Source organism: Trichomonas vaginalis, chromosome I, assembly GCF_026262505.1.
Source record: "Trichomonas vaginalis G3 chromosome I, whole genome shotgun sequence".
NCBI lineage: Eukaryota > Parabasalia > Trichomonadida > Trichomonadidae > Trichomonas > Trichomonas vaginalis.
The window spans coordinates 20,337,702-20,357,463 of record NC_067203.1 but is presented as its reverse complement, the minus strand read 5'-3'; the positions used below and the strand labels follow the sequence as shown (position 1 = coordinate 20,357,463).

The window sequence follows — 19,762 nt, the reverse complement described above, 5'->3', positions numbered from 1 at the left end:
AAAAAGAGTGAAAAGGTGAAAAAAAAGGTGAGATCTCACCTCTTCACCTCAACATTATTTTTATTGAATTCAGCACAAAAAATAATGAATTTCATTAGTTATTTTGTATGTAAAGACAGTAATGACAAACATTGAGTTTGAAACAGTTAGAAAGATAGACAATGACACCAAAGTGGTTAGATAGGTGATTTAAACGTAAGATACTCAAAGAAATACAACAAAATATTCTTTGTCAGACATTATATCTCCATCTGGAAAGAAAACAAACGACTGGGTTAGAAATGCTTCAACTCAGAAAATTTTGACAAGAAATCCTGAGCTTATGATATCAGTAGCATTTCATGGAACAAGAGCATATCTTATAGACAAAAGTCTTATACCAATAGTTTTGTTATGGTTAGACCCAGTTGTTGGATATAACTTCATAACATATGGTTCATTCGATACGGAACGTTGCAGTGAAGGCTTACTTTACATCGTTCAGAAACCGAAGGACTTCAACACAAAAAGATATAAGATAGGAAGGACATATAATATAACTCAAAGATATGACAGTACAGTCAATAGAGTCAAGGTTGTGTTTGTTAATGATATGAGAGCTGCTGAAACAGAACTGCTTGAAGTTTTTGAGAAAATGTATGGTGCTCCACGAAAGGTAAAGAAACGTTTGAAGTAGATGAGATAGATAAAGCTATAAAATTATTTGACGAAGTTGCTGAAAATACATGTAAAGCGTTTATTTTTGGTCTTTTGTGAAAGTCAGAAAATAAAGTTAGTTTTATTTTTATTTATTTTTTTATTTTGTATGTAAAGACAGTAATGACAACATCAGAGAACACAACAACAGTTATAGTCCATGAAGCTATAAATGAAGAATACGAATACATACAGTATAAAAACAGTTACGTTCATTCGTTCAGGTCAAAGACGAATGTACCAAATGCAAAGTATAATGAATGCTCTTCGTTCTACAAAGCAAGCATATCATTGGTTTGAAAACCAACAGACAAAAGAACTTTTAGAAGAATTTTCATATGATTGCTTCCCTCGGAAAACCGAGAGAAGAGATTCCGTACGAAAATCGCAAGAATTTGGCTCCTGGTTTGAAAGGTTATTATGTTCATAGACTTTTAGTAAATGCTGTAGCAATGTGGGCTTCACCTCGTTATGCTTGTTATATTTTCATGATGTTAGATGAACTATATAAAGCAGAACGTGGAGAGATGGAAAAGAAACTTCAAGCAAAAGATGAAGTCATTGAATCCAAAGACAAAAGCATACAGAAAAGAATACCGCGTTCGGTACCAAAAGGAAAGGAAAAGAGTTATAAGTATATGATATATACTGAAGAGTTGGAGAAAGAAGAAGATAAAGATGTGGTTATGTTACATTTAGTCAGAAGAAACAACAAGAGCTTTTATGACTTAGCGAAAATATATAAATCTGACAGAAACTGGTTCTATCGTGAAAACTTACCGATTTCAATGACACCGAATGAGCAAATAAAGGAAATTGTCAAAAATACTCTTCCTCAAACGCACTCTGACATCAAAGGTTGCACAATACTTACATTCAAAGAAGACTTAACATTACTGAAGGAAAAAATAACAGAATATTTCAATAACTTCAAAGAGGAAGAATAAAAAAATCTAAGCTAATTTTATTTTTTTTTATAAAATTTTATCGCATATGAAAGAACATGAATTTAGAATATTCGGAACTCATGACAGAAGAAGAGAACGAACAACATGTAAAAGATTATGCAAAATTTCTGAAGACATACAAAGCATTTAAACAATATCTAAATGCTTCTAAAGATTATGCAAAATTTCTGAAGGTATATAAAGCTTATGAAAAAGCGTATGAAAAGTTTATACATTGGGGAATTGTTGTAAAATATCGATATGAAGACTAACCAAAAATATATTTTTGCTTAAATAGCTTCAGGGTCTATTTCTTCAACCATTTCACTTCCTTCGTCAATGTCAATAGAAGCTTCTTCAACCTTTGGTAAGAATTTCTGTATAACATCTTTGTTCGTTATTGTCTTCAGAGATGAAGAATAATATTTCACATTTGTTTCACCCTTCTTATATTCTTTCTGTTCGGAAAGATTTAAAGCAATACTGAAGAAGTCAATATTAGAGTTCTTTATAACAGTATAATGAGTATCTTTGACATTCACGAAGAAACTCTTTTGTTTCAAAACTACTGCTAACTCTTGTGAAGTATAACGTTTGCGGTCAATGACGATAGCTAATGGTCTGACATACTGACCAAACTTAGATTCTTTCACAAACTTCTTGTTAAAGATAACATTAACATTTGAAGCATTATTGAACTCATTCTTGATGGCAGTAGCGAGAGCATTGTATGAAAAGAACTTGCAATCTTGCATGTGTTTCATTAAAATAAAAATATTAAATTATTTTGAAAAATAACTTAAAAAAATCTAATCTAATTTTTTCAAAAAATATTTTTTTTATTTCCTACTAAAGATGTATCGGAAGTTGTCTAAGTTAGAACACTCGGAAATAAAACAACTTCTTACAGAAGCTAACATAGAAGTAGCAAAACATTACGCAACAAACAAAAAAGCACTCGCTAACTTCATTAAAGACTATAATGGTGCAATAAGTTATGATAGAATTCATGAGTTCATAAAGCCGCAACGCGGCGAGGACGAAGTCCATGCAAGAGCATTTCCTTTAAATGACGTTGCTATTGACTTATATCATAGACGTTCAGTACCTCATGAAGTAAGAAGAGAAATGTTTGACATAACAAATGCAAACGTTGGTGAAACAAGAAGAAGAGACGACACACTGAAACAACAGAGAAGAGAGATGTTTAAGAGCGCTATAGAACAAGTTCGCAAAGCTAACGATGTCCTTCGTTCCATTGACGACAAACCAAAAGAAGGTGAGAGATGGTTAAAGAAAGATGAAGAGAATAGGAAGAGAATGTGAAGTCAGGCAATAGACTCATTGACTTTAACATCGAAGCTTTAGATGAACCAAACAGAGACTACTTACACAAACATTTCGGTAAGGTTTTCATGAGACTCTTAGAGAAAATTAAAATAAACTCACAACAGAGATGGATGGTATGTTATAAACTTGGTGGAAAGTATGAATGTTCTACGTTAAACCTCAATAATATTGGAACATTACTACATCAGCTCTTGAAGGAGAACTTTATATCAGAGATAGAAGCAAATGCTGCAGGCATTGTTGAAATGCACTATGACTTCTTCTTGACAAACATAAAGAATCTTACTGAAATAAAGATGTATGATTTAACAGAATATGAAGGCTTAACGATGTCAGATGTAAAGAAAGGCAAACCAAAAAAGAGACCATAAAGAGATGAAAGCACACTGACAAATGACCAGAAAGCCATTTTGGAAGCTCTTAAGCAAACAGGAAACCCAGCACTTATAGAAAGCTTTTGGAAAGATAATGGTGAAAAGAAGTTTTATAAGAAGAGAAGCGGTCGGTTCTGGAAGTATCTTTGCACATTACCTATAAATCTTGAACGCTACCAAATCTTCAATGAACTGAACAAAAGAACTGCAACACTTATGACAGAAGACAATTGTTTCGTTTATGCTTGCATTCAGGCTGGAGTAGATGGAGAGACTATTGACCACATGAGAGAAGTCATTTGTGTTAGAGACTTTCCTCAAAGTAAAGTACAAGAAATTTCTGACGCAACAGGTATAGCATTTAATGTTACCATTGGTTATTTCAATGACTCAAGACATAATGAAATAAAGAGATACATACCAAAAGAATGTGAAACTGTTCGAACTATTGACTTACTTCTTGTTGAAGACCACTACATGCTAAATGAAAGATTACCAATGACAACATATTTCATTCGCAACTATATAGAAATCTTGAAGGAGTGTGGTGGAATGAACATTGAGAAACAAATGAAGATTTATACAAAGAGAGAAGATAAATATGTAGTTCGTTATGATAGAACAACACCGTTATGGGATGTTATGAAAACATTGTGGGAGTGCAAATATTTCGAACCTATTTCTTATGGAGAACTTTTCACATATACGACTGACTTATATAAACAGAACCTTGCACCATTTAAAGATTTGACATATGCTCCAAAGTATTGTGTACAACTGAAGAAGAAAGCCGAGTCAAAAGAAGTAAATAAAAATAAGTGCAAGTTCATTCCTGAGCACGTTTTCTTTGCTGACTTTGAGTGCAGTACCGATGGCTTTCATAAAGCTTTTAACATATGTTACGACAGTGAAGATGGTTCAGTGAGTGAAAGCATTTGGGGTCAGAACTGTGCAACAGAATTTTTGGAGCGACTTCCTGACAAGAGTTTAATATATTTCCATAACCTCAGTTATGATATAAACTTCATCTTAAGACACATGACAGAAGTGAAAGGAACTCCCATCATTAAAGGTTCACGAACAATGCAAATAACTGGCTTATATAAAGGAAGGGCAATTATTATAAAAGACTCTTACAGTGTTATAAATAAGAAGCTTAAACTATTTCCTGCTATGTTTAACTTACAAACAGGACCGAAAGAAGTATTTCCATATAACTACTACAGCAGTGTTTTGTTAGCAAATGACAACAGAACTGGTGTCATTTCTGAAGCATGTAAGTTTATCCGGGATGCAGATACATTCATGAAAAACATAGATTCCATCAAAGGTTGCAGAATAGATGAAAACCATTTCGATTTAGAAAAATATAGCTCATTTTATTGCAAACAAGATGTAAGAATTTTAAGAGAAGGTTTTGTTAAGTTCCGCAATGACATATTGAAAGAATTTGATTTAAACGTTTATGACTACGTTAGTATTTGTTCTATTGCTAACAAATTGTTTGAGAACAGAGTGTACTTCCCGAATGGAAATTTATATGACCTCTCAAATAAACCAAGAGAATTTATTTCGAGATGCATTCAAGGTGGAAGATGTATGCTGTCAGATAACATTAAACAAAAGAGCGAAAAGAAACTCATTGCTGACTTCGACGCTGTTTCATTATATCCATCCGCTATAGCAAGACTTTATACTTTAGAAGGTATTCCAAAGGTTATGAAGAAAGAAATGTTAAGCACAGAGTATCTCATGAGACATTTATTCGATGACGACCAAAAGGAACCCATTGGTGAAAAGTTTATGTCTGACTTCTTTGTTCTCATTAAGATAACAGAGATTGGAATACATAGACACTTTCCTTTAATAGTTTGTGACCCTGAACTAAATCCAGAACTTAACGTTCCCAGAAGTTCAAACACTTGCTGTTTAATGTATGTTGACCATATAACATTACAAAACCTCATAAAATATCAAGGTGTCAAATGTGAAGTGTTGCAAGGATACTATTACGATGGAAACAGAGATATTAGAATAAGAGATGAAGTAAAGAAGTTGTTTGAGTTAAGGTTAAAGTATAAGAAAGAAGGAAATCCTTTGCAAGAAAATATAAAGCTCATTCTGAACAGTATTTATGGCAAAACTATTCTATCTCCTATTGAGTCAAAAATAACCATAGTAAATGACAAAGATGCTATAAGATATGCCATCAGAAACTACAACCATATAGTGAAGTTCGAAGGTTTGGATGGTTCAGATAAAACTATTTTCAAGCTAACGAAAAGCATTTGCAGACACTTTAACTTCTGTCCACTTGGTGTTAACATTCTGTCTATGGCGAAGAGAATAATGTGTGAAGTATTCTGTACTGCTGAGGACTTAGGAATGGACATCTTTTATAGCGATACGGACAGTATGCATCTCTACAATGAAGATATCCCTCGTTTAGCTGAAGAGTTTGAGAAACGTTATGGAAGAGTTCTCATTGGTAAAAACCTTGGTCAATTTCATAGCGACTTTGCAGAAATCACACCTGGAAAACAAAGTTTAGCATACAAGTCAATATTTTGTGGAAAGAAGACTTACATAGACTTACTCACGAATGATTTAAATGAAGTTGCATTTCACTGCAGAATGAAAGGCGTGAAGCAAGATGTTATTGCTTTAACCGCTAATGAAATGTTTCCTGACTCTGTTCAGTGTTTCTATGATGAAGATAAAGGTTTAATGGTTCCGCAAGGAACATATGACAAAGATTCTGAGTTCAGTTTAATGAAACTTTACAAAGCACTTTATGACGGTCAAGAGATTGGATTTGACTTATGTAAGTCATGTCAACCTTGCTTTGAAGAGAAGTTTAACTTCTCAATAACGACTAAAACAAGCTTTATTCGTAAGTTGAAGTTCTGAGGTCATTTATTTTGTCAGCAATGAGGTCATTCGTGATAAAAATAAAACTAGCGGCAAGGGCGAAGCCCATGTGGTCATTTACAATACTGCGATGGTAGAGTTTAAGAGTTGTGCTTCAATGTAGAGACAGTCCTTATGGTCTGGAGGTAAGAACACTGGGCAGTTATGGTCATGAGTGGAGAACATGTCTATCCAAAACTCACGATTGAAGCCAGTTAATTTATAGTATTTAGGGTTAGGAAGTGGTGAAGTTCTTGTATGACCAATGAACTCATTTTCAACTCCCTTACTTAAGTTTGAATATAATATAGCTTGCTTTCTATCCCAAATGCCAGGTGTTACAATCTTTGAAAATTCATTTTTCCTCGGAAGCATTGCATCATAATTGAAAACATTTTTGAAATCATCACTTGGTTCAGAGATTTGAAATCTTATACGTAATGGATTTTCTTTCTTTTTAGCGACTTCATTGAATGGTGAGAATACAACAAACTGACAGTCATGTGTTCCATCTTCATTTTCATTAAATTCATAATGAAAGTCTATAAGTTGTGGCTGACTACCTTCTTCTTTCAGTTGTGCAAGAAACTCACGTAAAGGCTGTAAAGTTTGTACTTCAATGTTGAACTTTTTCTCGAACATCTCATTAAATGAAATCATACATTGTTGCAATGTTGTATCGTCTTTAAAGTATTTGTATATGTGAATGTTTTGGGCGCTTAAAGACTGTTCGTCATTTTCTATCTCGACTTGAAGTATAAAGTCAACCTTTCTGTAAGCACGTGTTATATACATAGATGTTATGCCAATGTACTTCTCTTCATTTATGTTCACAATCCAGTCTGTTGGAAACTTAAACGTTACTCTGTTCCCCTTTATTTTGACGTCAGGGTTTTCACTACTGAACGCAACAGATAAAGGTATTTGTCTATACATTTAATTCGGATAAAAATAAACCATTTACTCTTTCTTTGCTTCAGCTTCTTTAGCTTTTGCTTAGCTTCAGCTTCTTCTCTAGCTTTCTTCGCCAGCAAACGTGGGTTCTTTTGTCTTCCAGCAGCTAATGCAGCAAGTTGTTTTTCACTAAGTTTTCTCTTTGGTCTCTCTGGCTTTTGTTCTTGTTTTTGTTCCTTCAGTTCGGATAAAATTTGCTCACGAATTTCTTTCTTCAATGCTTCAACATCTATGACCCCCTGGGTCTTGTCCGTTGGGCTTGTCTGAGTCATTTGACTGCAGATAAAAAACAAAATTAAAACTTTAACCGATGTAAAATGAGCTTGTCAAAATCAGAGCGAGAGTCTATTATATTAAATGACGCAAGAGGAATACAACATCCTTTCTATTACGTAAGTCAGAGTAAAGATGGTAAAATATACGTAAGAAAAAGAAAGGTTCCATTAGCGAATGCAGAAAGCGACAACATTAAGGTGTATGGTAAGGGTGAAGTCCACGAAGCCCATATAAAACCTTCTGTTCAAACTGAAAAGTCAATAGAACCAGAAGAAAAGAAGCCAGATGTACTTTCAATAACGAACCAAGAGCTTATTGCAAAGTTCGTGAATTTCATTGAAAAACAAACCGAGTCAAAGAATCCTGACCCGCCAGTGAAAGAAGTTGAGACAAAAGAGAATGTACAGTTCATTGAAAATGTCAAGAAACAACTTCCACCACGAATGCCAAGAAGAAGAGTGAGAATAATGAAGTAAATAGATATTTTTATCCGAAGTAAATACATGCAGAACGAACAGCTAAACGAATTTACTCCAGCAGAGCATATTCATCAGATTCGCTCATATTTCGATATCATAGACAATGCAGTTCAAATTGGTGACACTAATAGAAAATATTCTGACGCAAAGATTCCATCACAACCTGGAACTGCTAAAGATAACACATGGGTAACATTCAATCTCTCACCTCCTGGTGAAAATATGTTGGACCTTTACAATACATTCATTACGTATAAAATGGAAGGTCAATTTATTGTAGATAAAGAAATTTGTTCAGGTTCCAATAAAACAAACCCACCAGGATTTTGGATTGGTTTCGATGACGCTTTCTATGCAGTTGCTGGATATCAAATCCTTGCAAATGGTCGTATCGTATATTCTCAAGACAACGCAAGAGAAGAAGCATATATAACTTCAAACTCACAAACTACCGAACAAATAAAGAAAGTAGATGTTTTCTCAAAGACTCGACATGAAGATGTATGGAGTCATTCGGGAACATGCAGAACAGGACAAATTGTTAGTGGTCCAATTACAGCAGGAAAATCATTTGATTTTAAGCTTCGTTTAAGAATTCCTGTTAGAAGATTCCTTCCATTAGAAGCTATTCGATTTATTCCAGCTTTTGCAGGAAACATTCAGCTTAAAGTAAAGTTCAGTAGCGACGCCTTACAATGCACATCTATATCTGTAAATGATATCATTGCTTTCAATCCAACTCTTAAAGTTGCATTTGCTTCAGATTCAAATCCACCGACAAATAAATTTGTTCCATGGAATGAACCATTCACTATGATAACGAAGTCAGTAGAAGCTAGTGGAACAGTTACTATTACAACTGTAACCCAGCAACTATTTCGAACAAAGATGGATTTTAATGAATGTTTCATTCATCCAAAGTCATTCTCTTTAGACCCTAACATTTATACAGAACTTGTAGAACATTATACAAACGAGGCTTTATGTTTTCCTGTTAAAGTTATGGATTGGATTCCTATGGACGGTTCATTCTCAAAGAATACAGATAGTTCAAGTGCAACATTTACAGCAGCTTATACACCTATTAATGTTAAAAGTATTTGGGCACTATTTAGAAAGAAAGACAACTATTATGTTAATTTTGAGAACCCTAAGTTTAAATATCTTCAGCTTTCCATGGGAGCTTATGGAAATATGCCTGCAGAACCCGAAAAATCATATGGACCTGTATTTTATGAAATGGTTGCGAACGCCTGCAATACAAACAATGATATGATAGGATTTAATGAAGATGTTATGAGGTCATTGGTGGATGATGGTAGTGTGGAACATAAATGGGATAGCTATGACAACACACATTTCTTATGTGGTTTTCCAACAGAAGTGGACTTTTGCTTCCAGCAAGGTCAAACATCTACTGCTCCAATAACATACAAATTGTCTGTTAAAGGACCTATTGAACTAGCAACTGAAAATGTACCAAAGCCACTTATTGGATTTATGAGGGATTGTTGCTTTGCCATTCAGGTGCGTGCTAATGGCATCCCCATAATAAGATTAGATGACTATAACTTAGCTACGGACGACGGTGAGGAATAAAGGATGAACGTTTATTTTAAAGCTTATAAATGAGTTCTTCATCAAGCTCTCGTGAACCTTCACCATCTATGAAACAAACTTTACCAAACGATTATGGAGCACCTATTGAATATTTCTTACGAGCTGCACAATGGCAAAGAGCAGTCTCACCAAGGTTAGGTGTTCCACCAGCTCCTGTCAAAAATAGCATTTGGTCAAGTCCTTATATAAGATATGGTCTCCCACTAGGTTTGCTAGCTACAGCAGGAGCAGTTATGATGTTGAAAAGAAATAAAGCAAATGTTGTAAATAATACTGAAGTAGCTGAAGTTAAACAAACTCCAACACCTTCGCCAAAACCAACGCCTTCACAAGCAAAACCTTCAATGACTCCTGAACCTATGGAAGTACAAACTCCTGTTCAAAAGTCAACTCCTAAACCGACTCCAACATTTAAACCAGAACCTACTCCTCAAATAAATCGTAAAACTCCTGCGTTTCCTTACTGAAAAAATAACGTTATTTTTATTTAATATTAAAATTTTTATTTGATTGAAATGACAAATAAAGTCACTGAAGCAATGAAACAAAAGTTTTTGGTAGAATACATTAAATCAGGAACTATTCCAGAAGGTTTTTACATTCATACTATGAAGGATGGTAGAGTTCAGTTTAGAAAGATAAAGCAACCATTAGATAGAGAAGGAATTTTGAGAAAGATTAAACTTCATGAGGACAACATTGCTGAACTTAAGAAGAAGTTAGAAGAGTTGGAGAAAGGAAGAGAGTTATAAAGCAATGAATTCAACAGGGTGAAAAAACAGGTGAAAAAAGAGGTGAGATCTCACCACTTCACCTAAATTTATTTTTGTGCTATGTTTTCATATGTGTGAGGGTGGTGATATCATTAATTTTTAAGTTTATTTTTTATTTTATTTTTATATAAATGACAGAACAAAAGCAACTCATACAAATCGAAAAATATAACAAACATACATTTAAACATTTATTCTTCCTTCCTGAGTATAAGATGTTCTTTACACTTCATCCTAGACCAGTAGATTATACATTGACTGTGTATAAAGATTGTCATGGTAGTTTTATAAAAACTTATGATGATGAAGGTAAGTTAACAAGACTATGCATTTCAAAACTTGAGAAACTTTATGACTTCAAGTATGACTACAATAGAGTTAACATTGACGATGAAGATATAGAAGAAAATTTATGAGAACGTTTATTTTTTCATTAGTGAGTTCGTTAGCGAAGTCGTTAGTGAGGTGAAGTGGTTGGCGGCTTTGTAAATATTTAAGGTTAAGTTAGTGTTGTCGTTTGTGTTGTAAAATATACGTTAATGGTTTTGTAAAGTGTCAAATTCACATATCATGGGTAAGTAGGTGCGCAGTGCCACCATACCCAACTAACCCATACTAACTACGTTTCCAGTGTTTTGTTTGACCACAGGGAAAGGCCCAGTGGTCATGTATCACAGCAAGAGCTTTGATTTGGTCGTAGGGATTGACCCTACGACCTTTCTTGCCTTTAAGCAATGGGATATTCTGTAAGCTAAATTGATTTTGTAAAAAAGATTTTGAAACATCTAAATATTTGAAATCATTTGATTGAAGGGTTGGGGCGATGGGAACATGGGTACAAGCTTCTTCCCATGTCATTTTACCTTCTTCAATCTGATTGGAAATACCAATTAGGTAAATTCGATCGACATACCCTTTGTAAGGATTCATTCTAATGAAGTACGTTAACAATCAAAATATTCTATAAGTGTCTAGTATGGAATTCAAAAGAATAAAGAAAATGGTAACGTAAATAAACGTATTATGAAATAATTTATAATTAAAATGAAAAAAAAGAAAAAAATAATAAGTAAAGTGACTGGAAATGAAAATGAAAATCAGTGTACAGTTTTATTTTTTTCTCGCTGTGAAACGTATTCGGTCATTTTTTTAAAAATTAATTTTTTGTTAGAGATAAGAGCTAAAACTCGGTAAACAACTTCTTTATGTCTAGAAAATTCTATCTTGCCTTTTATTTTTTCTCGCTGTGAAACGTATTCGGTCATTTTTTTAAAAATTAATTTTTTGTTAGAGATAAGAGCTAAAACTCGGTAAACAACTTCTTTATGTCTAGAAAATTCTATCTTGCCTTTTATTTTTTCTCGCTGTGAAACGTATTCGGTCATTTTTTTAAAAATTAATTTTTTGTTAGAGATAAGAGCTAAAACTTTGCAGACAACTCCCCCATGTCTAGCAAATTTAACATTCGTCTCCCATTTTTATATATTTGGTTTAGAATGTTCGAAAATGCGTAATATGGTCATTAATATTAATTGAAAAGAACCTTGAATTAATTCAATCTGATCTCACAAAATATTTTAAATTACAAACTTTGTAGTTTGAATAGATAATTAGTATTAAACTCAAATAATTAGTTTATTTTTGAATAAAAATTATTTGAATTTATTCAATTTTGTGAATTTTCCTTCAAAAATCAAGTTTAAATATCTTATTTGCCATATAATTATAAATACAATAAAACATATTCGAAATTGAAAAGAATGACTTTTTCTGTTCTTTCAATCATTCAATTTGAATTTTGCAATATTGGATTTCTCATTAAATAGCTATTAAAAACAACAAGCAATTTAACTTACATTCAAATTTATTTGTGTTATATTCAATCTTCTCAAAACTTATAATTTTCGGCTATAGCATGATTATATGCTATATAATATAATAAACCTATAATAGTATCATTCTTTCAATTATTTGAAGAGAAAACCGAAAAAATCTATTTTCGGTCTATAACAATAATCGAATAACATCTACACGTTAAATAACGCAAAAAAATAAATATTAGATTGTATAGATAATTTTACTACTGAACAAACATAAAGATATTTTTCCATCGGTCTCCGATGTGATGAAATTTTAAATATTGATTAACATATAGTATGTTTACTCGCTAATTCTTTTCAATTACTAATTCAAAATTTTCAAAGAAATATTCGATAAAAATTCTTTCCCTAGCTTCTTACATTCGTTTATAAAAACTTTATATTTAGCATTACTTAATATAAATAAATATAGGGATCATTTTCTGAGTCATGATGACAATCTTTAACAAATCAATTTATAATTTTAACATTTGGCTCCTAAATAGATGCTATTATTTGATTAGCAAATGTGAGCATAGTAAACTTATTATTTCTTTTATAAGAGAATATCTAGATATCACAAAAATAATTTTTCAAAATAGCCATCGAACCTTTTCACATTTGAAAATGTTCATATCTTATATTACCTCAATATCATAAATGATTTTTGAAGAAAGTAAATAATTCTGACAATTAAGCCTCATATTATATTCTACTAAAGGGTTCTGTTTGATGAATCCAATGAATTTTAAGATGAACCTCATTAATTTAATATAAACTTGGAATCACCGCTATCTGTATATTTTTTTGAATTAAAATCTTGAAGAATGTATCTTTAATTACTGGTTTTAATCATTAATACTAACCCCATTTTGTGGGGTATAAGTATTAGTTGATTTCTATATATATATTCATTGAATCTGAATATCCGCAACGTTGACGATTATATTGATAATTTAAATATATATTTCGAGTAAACACCTCAAAATCTATATATTACGCAGATAAATTTGAAAATTGTTCAAAGAATATCTCCATAATGAAAACCTCTTTGATTTTACAAAAAGAAACAATAAAAAGCTGTCGATACTAGTTGTACATGCCTTGTGTTAATAATTAGTATAATCGAATGTCAATTCGGAGAAATAGTTTATTTGAGTTCAACTCATAGGCTAATCAATCTTGAAACAGTATATGGACCATCACATACCTTCTCCCCTTCAGCCAAGTAGAAAATAAAAACAAAACCCTAATGAAATGGAATTTATGGAGAAGTAAAAGATATGTTGATATTATCAAGGTTGATATGTATGAATTATATTTTAAACTGGAAAATACGTCTGCAATAATAAGGTATCATGTCAAATCCAACAATTTTAGAAACAATATAGATATTAAAGTTATAATCTATTTTCAAAAATAACAAACGACCATATTATTTGATAATTTTTGAATGATAAGTACATTATCCCAAGAGAGAGGGTCAAAGTTGCTATTTGTCACTTTTCCACAAGAATCTAATGGGGAAAAAGTTATCATATAGTTGATCTCATTCACTGAGGTGAGAGATGCATGTAGTGTAATGGGATAAACAGTGTGATTGCTGCTCTACGTCCTAGGTTCGAGACACATTGGCTTCATTTTTCTCTTTTTTATTGACGTAAACTATTCAATTTTTGTGTTCTCCATTCAAATTTCAGAATTTTTTTTGCAGATTTCACGCTACATTCGAAGTTACCTTTTGTAACAACCACCACTGCCTACGAAAGACGAAAGTGTGTCACGATTTCACCCGGAAATCCGACGGTTGTTTAAGAGTATGCACTTTTGTCACCTACTCCATTATCCCAATAGGAAAAAATCAAAAATTTAAAAATATACATTTGAATGGATCTAAATGGATAATCAAAAGGTATAAGTCAATACTCGCATAAAAATATAATAAAATCTAATTTTTAACTCTTACAAATTGATCGCAAAAATAAAATGTTATAAATACATCGTGACCAATTTGAATTTATATATAAATAATATGCTTTTAAGCATTGTTGATTTTTAATTTTACGTTATCACAAATCTTACATTGTGTATATTCAAATAACAATTTATCGTATTTAAATCATTTTTTCAAAGAATTTAATTTTTATTATAATATTATATTATTGTTGATTTCGAATTATTTTAACGGTAACTTGGTTATTGAAACCATTTTTTGAAAGGGTTAAAAGTGGTTTTGTTCTGAAAAATTCGAAACCATTCTATTATTATCAAAAAAAAATCAAATGCTTTGGCTCTTCTTGTGTATCGTTTTGTGCTTAAGACAAGAGATTGGGGGTGAATGTGACATCAAATGTTGGATTTCTAGACTTCAGCTTAATCTTGGTCGTATTGATTTTGCCCATAATGGCACAATATTTAATTACGGCATAGCATTGAATAACATTACAATATACAATATTGATCTTACTAAAATCAATTCTTCATACTATCCAAATCCATGGAAGATCGAAAATGGATTACTTATTGAATCAACAATTACAACTTCAATTGATTTGGACTTAAATGTTACACAACAGAAGCCTATAAAATTAAATCCAGTTATTGCCAAAATACATGCTGAAGTTGATAATATGAATTCACGTATTGGTTTTCATTTTGAGAATGATGCTCATGGTCTCATCACAAAAGTTACTGCACCTTCAGATCAATGCGGCTCAACGTTGACCAATATTAAATTACAAGCACATTTTGACCAGGCATGGGAAGAATTAATCTATGATGCTGTTGAGCCTTTGATTGAATCTGTCCTCAAGAAAGAAATTGGCCCAATATTTTGTAGTGGATTATTAGATCCAGTTGTATCAAACGTGTCTAGTATTTTTAGCAACATAAGTGACATGGTCAGACCATATCTTGGAGATGTTAGGCCAATTGATATTCCAATTGGGGAAGGAATGTCAGATTTGAGAGAATCAGTTCTTATTGATACATTAAGATATGTTTTATCGAATCTAACACAAGGCGATGGTGAATTTAACATCAATTCATTGGTAAATCGATTCACAAACAATACGGGAGAATTTAATTTGGAAACATTATTGAATTATTTCAATTTAACAGATCCAATTGATATCAACATTTCTTTACCATTCTTGAATTCATCATTATACCTCAAACTCCTTGATTTAAACATTTCTGGCTTGAATTCGTGGAAGAATTCTACATTCTTTGATCCGATCAGTGCTTACGTCATTGATTCGCACACAACATTGGATCATTTCATTTTCAACATCTCTTTCTTTTATAATTTCTCTTTGTCAGATTTTCAATATGCAGAAGATAATCTTTATCTTACTGAATATGCTGATATTGATATATCTTTGCATGATCTGTTCTTCAAAGTTTTGGCTCAAATTGCTCATAAAGTTGGATATGGAATAAATTTCACAGATCCTGACTGTATCAATGAAGATTGCCTTAAATCATTGTTTTCTGCAGATGGAACAGGCATAACACAGATGAAAGTTAATACTTTTGTTGATTATTTCGCAGTAAATGCAACAAAAGGCGGAATTGAAGAAAATTTCAGAGAATTTATTAACAATGCTGTGAAATTCTTTGTTCATAATTATAGAAACTTATCTGGTCCATTCATTTCCAGTGTTTTACAAACATATGGCATCAAAGCAGTTAATAATATGATTACTACTCAATTAAAGAACGCAACATGCCATGATCAACCAAATGATCAAAAAGTTGAGATTAATTCTGTTATAACATCATCTGTTTCAACAGCTGCTCTTGTTTTAGCTCTGATTTTCATGATTATTGTTTGTATTTGTTCTTCAAAGATGAAAATGAAGCCAGCAGAGAGCTTAGAATCGCTTGATATGCTTCAAAACATTAATGAAGAAAAGCTTTCATGCATGGGAAGATTCCTTAGAACAGATTCCAAATCATCTTTGTTAATGACACCGAAACTTTCAAAATTAACAAGATGTTTGATTCCTTTCTTCCTTCTTATCAACACAGCAGGCTATATATCATCAAATACTGGTATGGCTTTGTCAGTTTATATCAAATTTTGGCTTGGCACCGATAAACTCGTTGCATTACCTCCTGTTCATGAGTTCTCACTCTGGAATACTGTTACACAGATGTGGGAAGCCAAAACTTACTTGTTAGCAGTTTTAATTTTTATTATGTCAATTGTCTGGCCATATTCACAGATGATTGCTATGTTACTTGTATGGATATTACCAGCTACAGTCATTACACCTAAATGGCGTGAATTAGTTTTGATGACTCAGAATATCCTTCACAAGTGGATATATATTTGCACATATATAGTCATTCTTATGCTTTTGGCATTCAACTTTAACTTGGATATGCCAATTGTCAGTAGTTTAATTTCGAAACCATTTTCTATTAACTTATGGGTTTATCCATTGTATGGATATACTTCATTTATATTCTGTATTATATTGACATATATTTTATCCCATTTGATGCTTTATTTCGAAAGAAAAGTTGATCATCAAATCGAAATTGAAGAAAAAGAGGATAAAATGACATTCCTTTCACGTGAAAACAACATGTTCTCTCATATATTTGTCCTTGTTATGTATCTTATCTCTGTTCCTTTCATGTTTATTGGAATGATCAGAAAATTCTTCAGTTTTGAGTTGGTTGGCCTCACAGGATGGGCATTGAAAGCGATGCAATATCCTTATATAAAGGAATATTCTCCAGTAAGTTTGTTCTTAACTATGCCTGATCACGCGGAAAAACCAAATTGCTTTACTATTAGATACAGCCAGATTGTTTTTGGTCTTATAACAATTGCTGCACCTGTGTTGCATTTGATTTCACTGGGAATTCTTTGGTTTATTCCAATGATATCGAAGAAACAAAGGTATTTCCTTGTTTTTGTCGAAATACTCTACAGTTGGTCATGCATTGATGTATTCGCTGTATCTATTTGTTCTGCTGTTATGCAGATATCTCAGTTCGCAAGGTTCATGGTTGGTGATCAATGTAACTGGATTAATCCTTTAATTTCGCTTTTCTTTGCGGGTGAAGATACAATTAAAGGCCACGAGACTTGCTTTGATGTAGAAACAAAGCTTTGCCCTGAATCCTGGTGTCTTTTCGTTGGTGTTGTTTCTCATGCTATTTTGTCTTTCTTCACTGTGATATATACCAGAAAGATAATGGCTAAGAAGGACCCAGCATCAACTTATACTGTCATCGAATAAATTCTATATTTGTATTCTTTGTTTTCAAATTTGAAATGATTTTGAAAGATTTTGATATTTACATGACAATTGAACAAAAATGAATTTGATTAATAAATAAATAACTATTTGATGTCTGAATCAAAGCAGACTCAATAATATCTTGATATCAAAGCTCAAATAAAAATCAGAGAATATCTCTGAAATGAATTTTTAACGAATTGTCATGTATTTCCGATTTCGTCATGTTTTGTCTTTGGAGAGATATGAATTAAGAGTTCCAGAATTATTGAGAAAAAATAAGAAAAAAAGAAAAATTTTGGTTCCACCAGGAATCGAACCTGGATTTAGGGATTCAGAGTCCCCAGTGATAGCCATTACACTATGGAACCGTCACATTTGCCTTTAATTTTTCTATGATAAATGTGAAAAATATAATTCTTATCATTTAACATTTTTTCTTAAATTAGTTCCACATAACGACCTTTCATTGGGCTGTCAAAATTCAAGCAATACCATATTGTGATAATACAAACAATAATATTTATTCAAAAAGAAGGATCAAATTCTTATTTAAACGATGGGAATAAAAATATCTCTTCTTATGATCTCAACGTGCATATACAATATCTACATTGAATTCTTATATTTGGATATTATCTAAAAATATGTTAATTTTCTCACTGAGAATTTTCTCTTTTTGAGTGTCTGCACTGAGTTCATCGTACAAATCTTCAAGGCGAGATATTATTTCGCAATTAACAAGAAAATCATAAAAGTCATTTTTGAGATCATTAAATGCTGCATATAGTCTCAACCTCTCGAGTGTATTAACGATAAATGTTAATGTTTGAATATTTGATAGATTTATAAGATCAAAGAATGTATCTGCGTGTAAAATGATGTACTCGTATAGAATTTGATCTTTAATGTATGTGAAAAATCCAACTATTGCAAATCCTAGTTCTTCTTTGGCCGAAAACTTCACTTGATTAAAGATTTCGAATAAATATTGTAAATATTCAAAATTGTCTTTATTTTGAACATAATCTTTCATATTAAAGCATATTAATCCTATTGATCGAGCAGCTGCGGCAATAATTGATGGTTTTGACTCTAAATCAATCAAATCTGCAATTAAATCCATATTAATAAATGATTTCCGGCTTGTAACGATATATCTGCAGTTTATATAACATAGTGATTCTGTGATATCATCATCTTTTCCGAAATAATGAAGAGTTTGATCAAGAAAATCAACCATTTCAAATTTGAAAACAGGTGATTTCACCAATGATTGTAATGAGTTTATTGCAGTGCAAAATCCATCTTTTGTGAAATGCCTTTGTCCGTTATTAACAAATAACAATCTGATAATTAAAATTGCGTCTGAAATTTCTTGTTGATCAAGTGGATACAAAGAATATGAGTGAATAAGTTTTATTATTGATTCCACAATGAAATCATCTTGAGGACCTTCTGCAACCATATACAAGTGATTAATTGGAAATTTAATGATAACTTGATCTCGATAAGACTTGCTTACTCTGCTAATACATGATAATGAAATATAGCATTTCTCAAAAATTGTTTTTGGAAATGAATTATGCAAAATTGAAAAAATAAACTCCAAAACGTTCAAATTCATCATTTGAGGAATTGATTGAGGTGAGTGGATGATTATCTGGAGAATTAGGATTACGATATCATTATATGTTGAACACGCAGGGAAGTTAATCAAAGTTTGAAATAAGTTTTCATAAAAGTCAGCAGATTCTGCTTTTAATGATAATTTGATATCAAAGCAGCTGCAAATAATGATTAATTCTTTTAATGATTGTGAAAATTCGATTGCATCTGGAGAATCAAGAAAATTTGTTAATATTTCTATTCTTGATGAAATCTCATTAGCTGCCTGCTCAGGTGTCAATAAGCTTGCAAAGTTGTCACTTAATAATTTGGATTTAACAAATGTTGTATGCTCATTAGAATCTTCCTCTTTGTACTCATCCATAATTTATGATTCAAAGTTTTCAAACTAGACTGCCTATGTCAATTATAGGCAATTTACAAAGTTAATTTTGAAGGATTATGAAAGATAGGAATATCTAAATTCTGAAAAATGCATAAATCTTGATATAATTACTATGTATTTATATTGTATATGAATGGCTAATGATTGATAGCAATATAATGGCATAATATTCGTACCCCTAAAATATTGAATCTAAATCATCAGCCATTAACTATGACATTACTAAGTAAAATGCTTTAGATGACCTATAGT

General features: G+C 31.9%; 9 protein-coding genes, 1 non-coding gene and 1 pseudogene across 11 annotated transcripts, besides 4 other annotated features; 6 read left to right on the top strand and 5 right to left on the bottom strand.

The window, feature by feature from the left end:
• Positions 1-11,000: part of a mobile genetic element that runs on past the window's edge.
• TVAGG3_1019020 (uncharacterized protein) lies at positions 1,934-2,407 on the bottom strand (the record flags this gene model as incomplete). Its single annotated transcript, XM_051254734.1, has 1 exon — positions 1,934-2,407. One exon carries the CDS (start codon positions 2,405-2,407, stop codon positions 1,934-1,936), a length of 474 nt encoding a protein of 157 aa, XP_051080308.1.
• Positions 3,584-5,973, top strand: TVAGG3_1019010 (organellar and viral DNA polymerase type B; the record flags this gene model as incomplete). The annotated part of the gene is made up of 1 exon (XM_051254733.1): positions 3,584-5,973. A coding segment is annotated over one exon (2,390 nt), but the record flags the coding sequence as incomplete, so codon positions are not given.
• On the top strand, positions 6,002-6,277 carry TVAGG3_1019000 (organellar and viral DNA polymerase type B; the record flags this gene model as incomplete). Its single annotated transcript, XM_001307673.1, has 1 exon — positions 6,002-6,277. The coding sequence occupies one exon, from the start codon at positions 6,002-6,004 to the stop codon at positions 6,275-6,277; it is 276 nt and encodes a 91-aa protein (XP_001307674.1).
• TVAGG3_1018990 (uncharacterized protein) lies at positions 6,356-7,213 on the bottom strand (the record flags this gene model as incomplete). Its single annotated transcript, XM_001307674.1, has 1 exon — positions 6,356-7,213. One exon carries the CDS (start codon positions 7,211-7,213, stop codon positions 6,356-6,358), a length of 858 nt encoding a protein of 285 aa, XP_001307675.1.
• Positions 7,241-7,503, bottom strand: TVAGG3_1018980 (uncharacterized protein; the record flags this gene model as incomplete). Its single annotated transcript, XM_001307675.2, has 1 exon — positions 7,241-7,503. A coding segment is annotated over one exon (263 nt), but the record flags the coding sequence as incomplete, so codon positions are not given.
• Positions 7,766-7,980, top strand: TVAGG3_1018970 (annotated as a pseudogene). Its single transcript has one exon. A coding segment is annotated over exon 1 (215 nt).
• TVAGG3_1018960 (uncharacterized protein) lies at positions 8,011-9,585 on the top strand (the record flags this gene model as incomplete). Its single annotated transcript, XM_051254732.1, has 1 exon — positions 8,011-9,585. The coding sequence occupies one exon, from the start codon at positions 8,011-8,013 to the stop codon at positions 9,583-9,585; it is 1,575 nt and encodes a 524-aa protein (XP_051080306.1).
• Positions 9,615-10,073, top strand: TVAGG3_1018950 (uncharacterized protein; the record flags this gene model as incomplete). Its single annotated transcript, XM_001307677.1, has 1 exon — positions 9,615-10,073. One exon carries the CDS (start codon positions 9,615-9,617, stop codon positions 10,071-10,073), a length of 459 nt encoding a protein of 152 aa, XP_001307678.1.
• Positions 10,342-11,000: a terminal%2Cinverted (terminal inverted repeat of Maverick-1C transposon ID:TVAGG3_1018940).
• A 553-nt stretch (positions 11,001-11,553) lies between these two features.
• Positions 11,554-12,389: a mobile genetic element.
• A 1,659-nt stretch (positions 12,390-14,048) lies between these two features.
• Positions 14,049-14,078: a mobile genetic element.
• A 442-nt stretch (positions 14,079-14,520) lies between these two features.
• TVAGG3_1018910 (paraquat-inducible protein A (PqiA) family) lies at positions 14,521-17,496 on the top strand (the record flags this gene model as incomplete). Its single annotated transcript, XM_001307679.1, has 1 exon — positions 14,521-17,496. One exon carries the CDS (start codon positions 14,521-14,523, stop codon positions 17,494-17,496), a length of 2,976 nt encoding a protein of 991 aa, XP_001307680.1.
• A 299-nt stretch (positions 17,497-17,795) lies between these two features.
• TVAGG3_1018900 lies at positions 17,796-17,867 on the bottom strand. The gene has a single exon. It is a non-coding gene; the product is annotated as a tRNA-Gln (tRNA).
• A 140-nt stretch (positions 17,868-18,007) lies between these two features.
• Positions 18,008-19,489, bottom strand: TVAGG3_1018890 (armadillo (ARM) repeat-containing protein family; the record flags this gene model as incomplete). Its single annotated transcript, XM_001307680.1, has 1 exon — positions 18,119-19,489. One exon carries the CDS (start codon positions 19,487-19,489, stop codon positions 18,119-18,121), a length of 1,371 nt encoding a protein of 456 aa, XP_001307681.1.
• Positions 19,490-19,762: the final 273 nt, after the last annotated feature.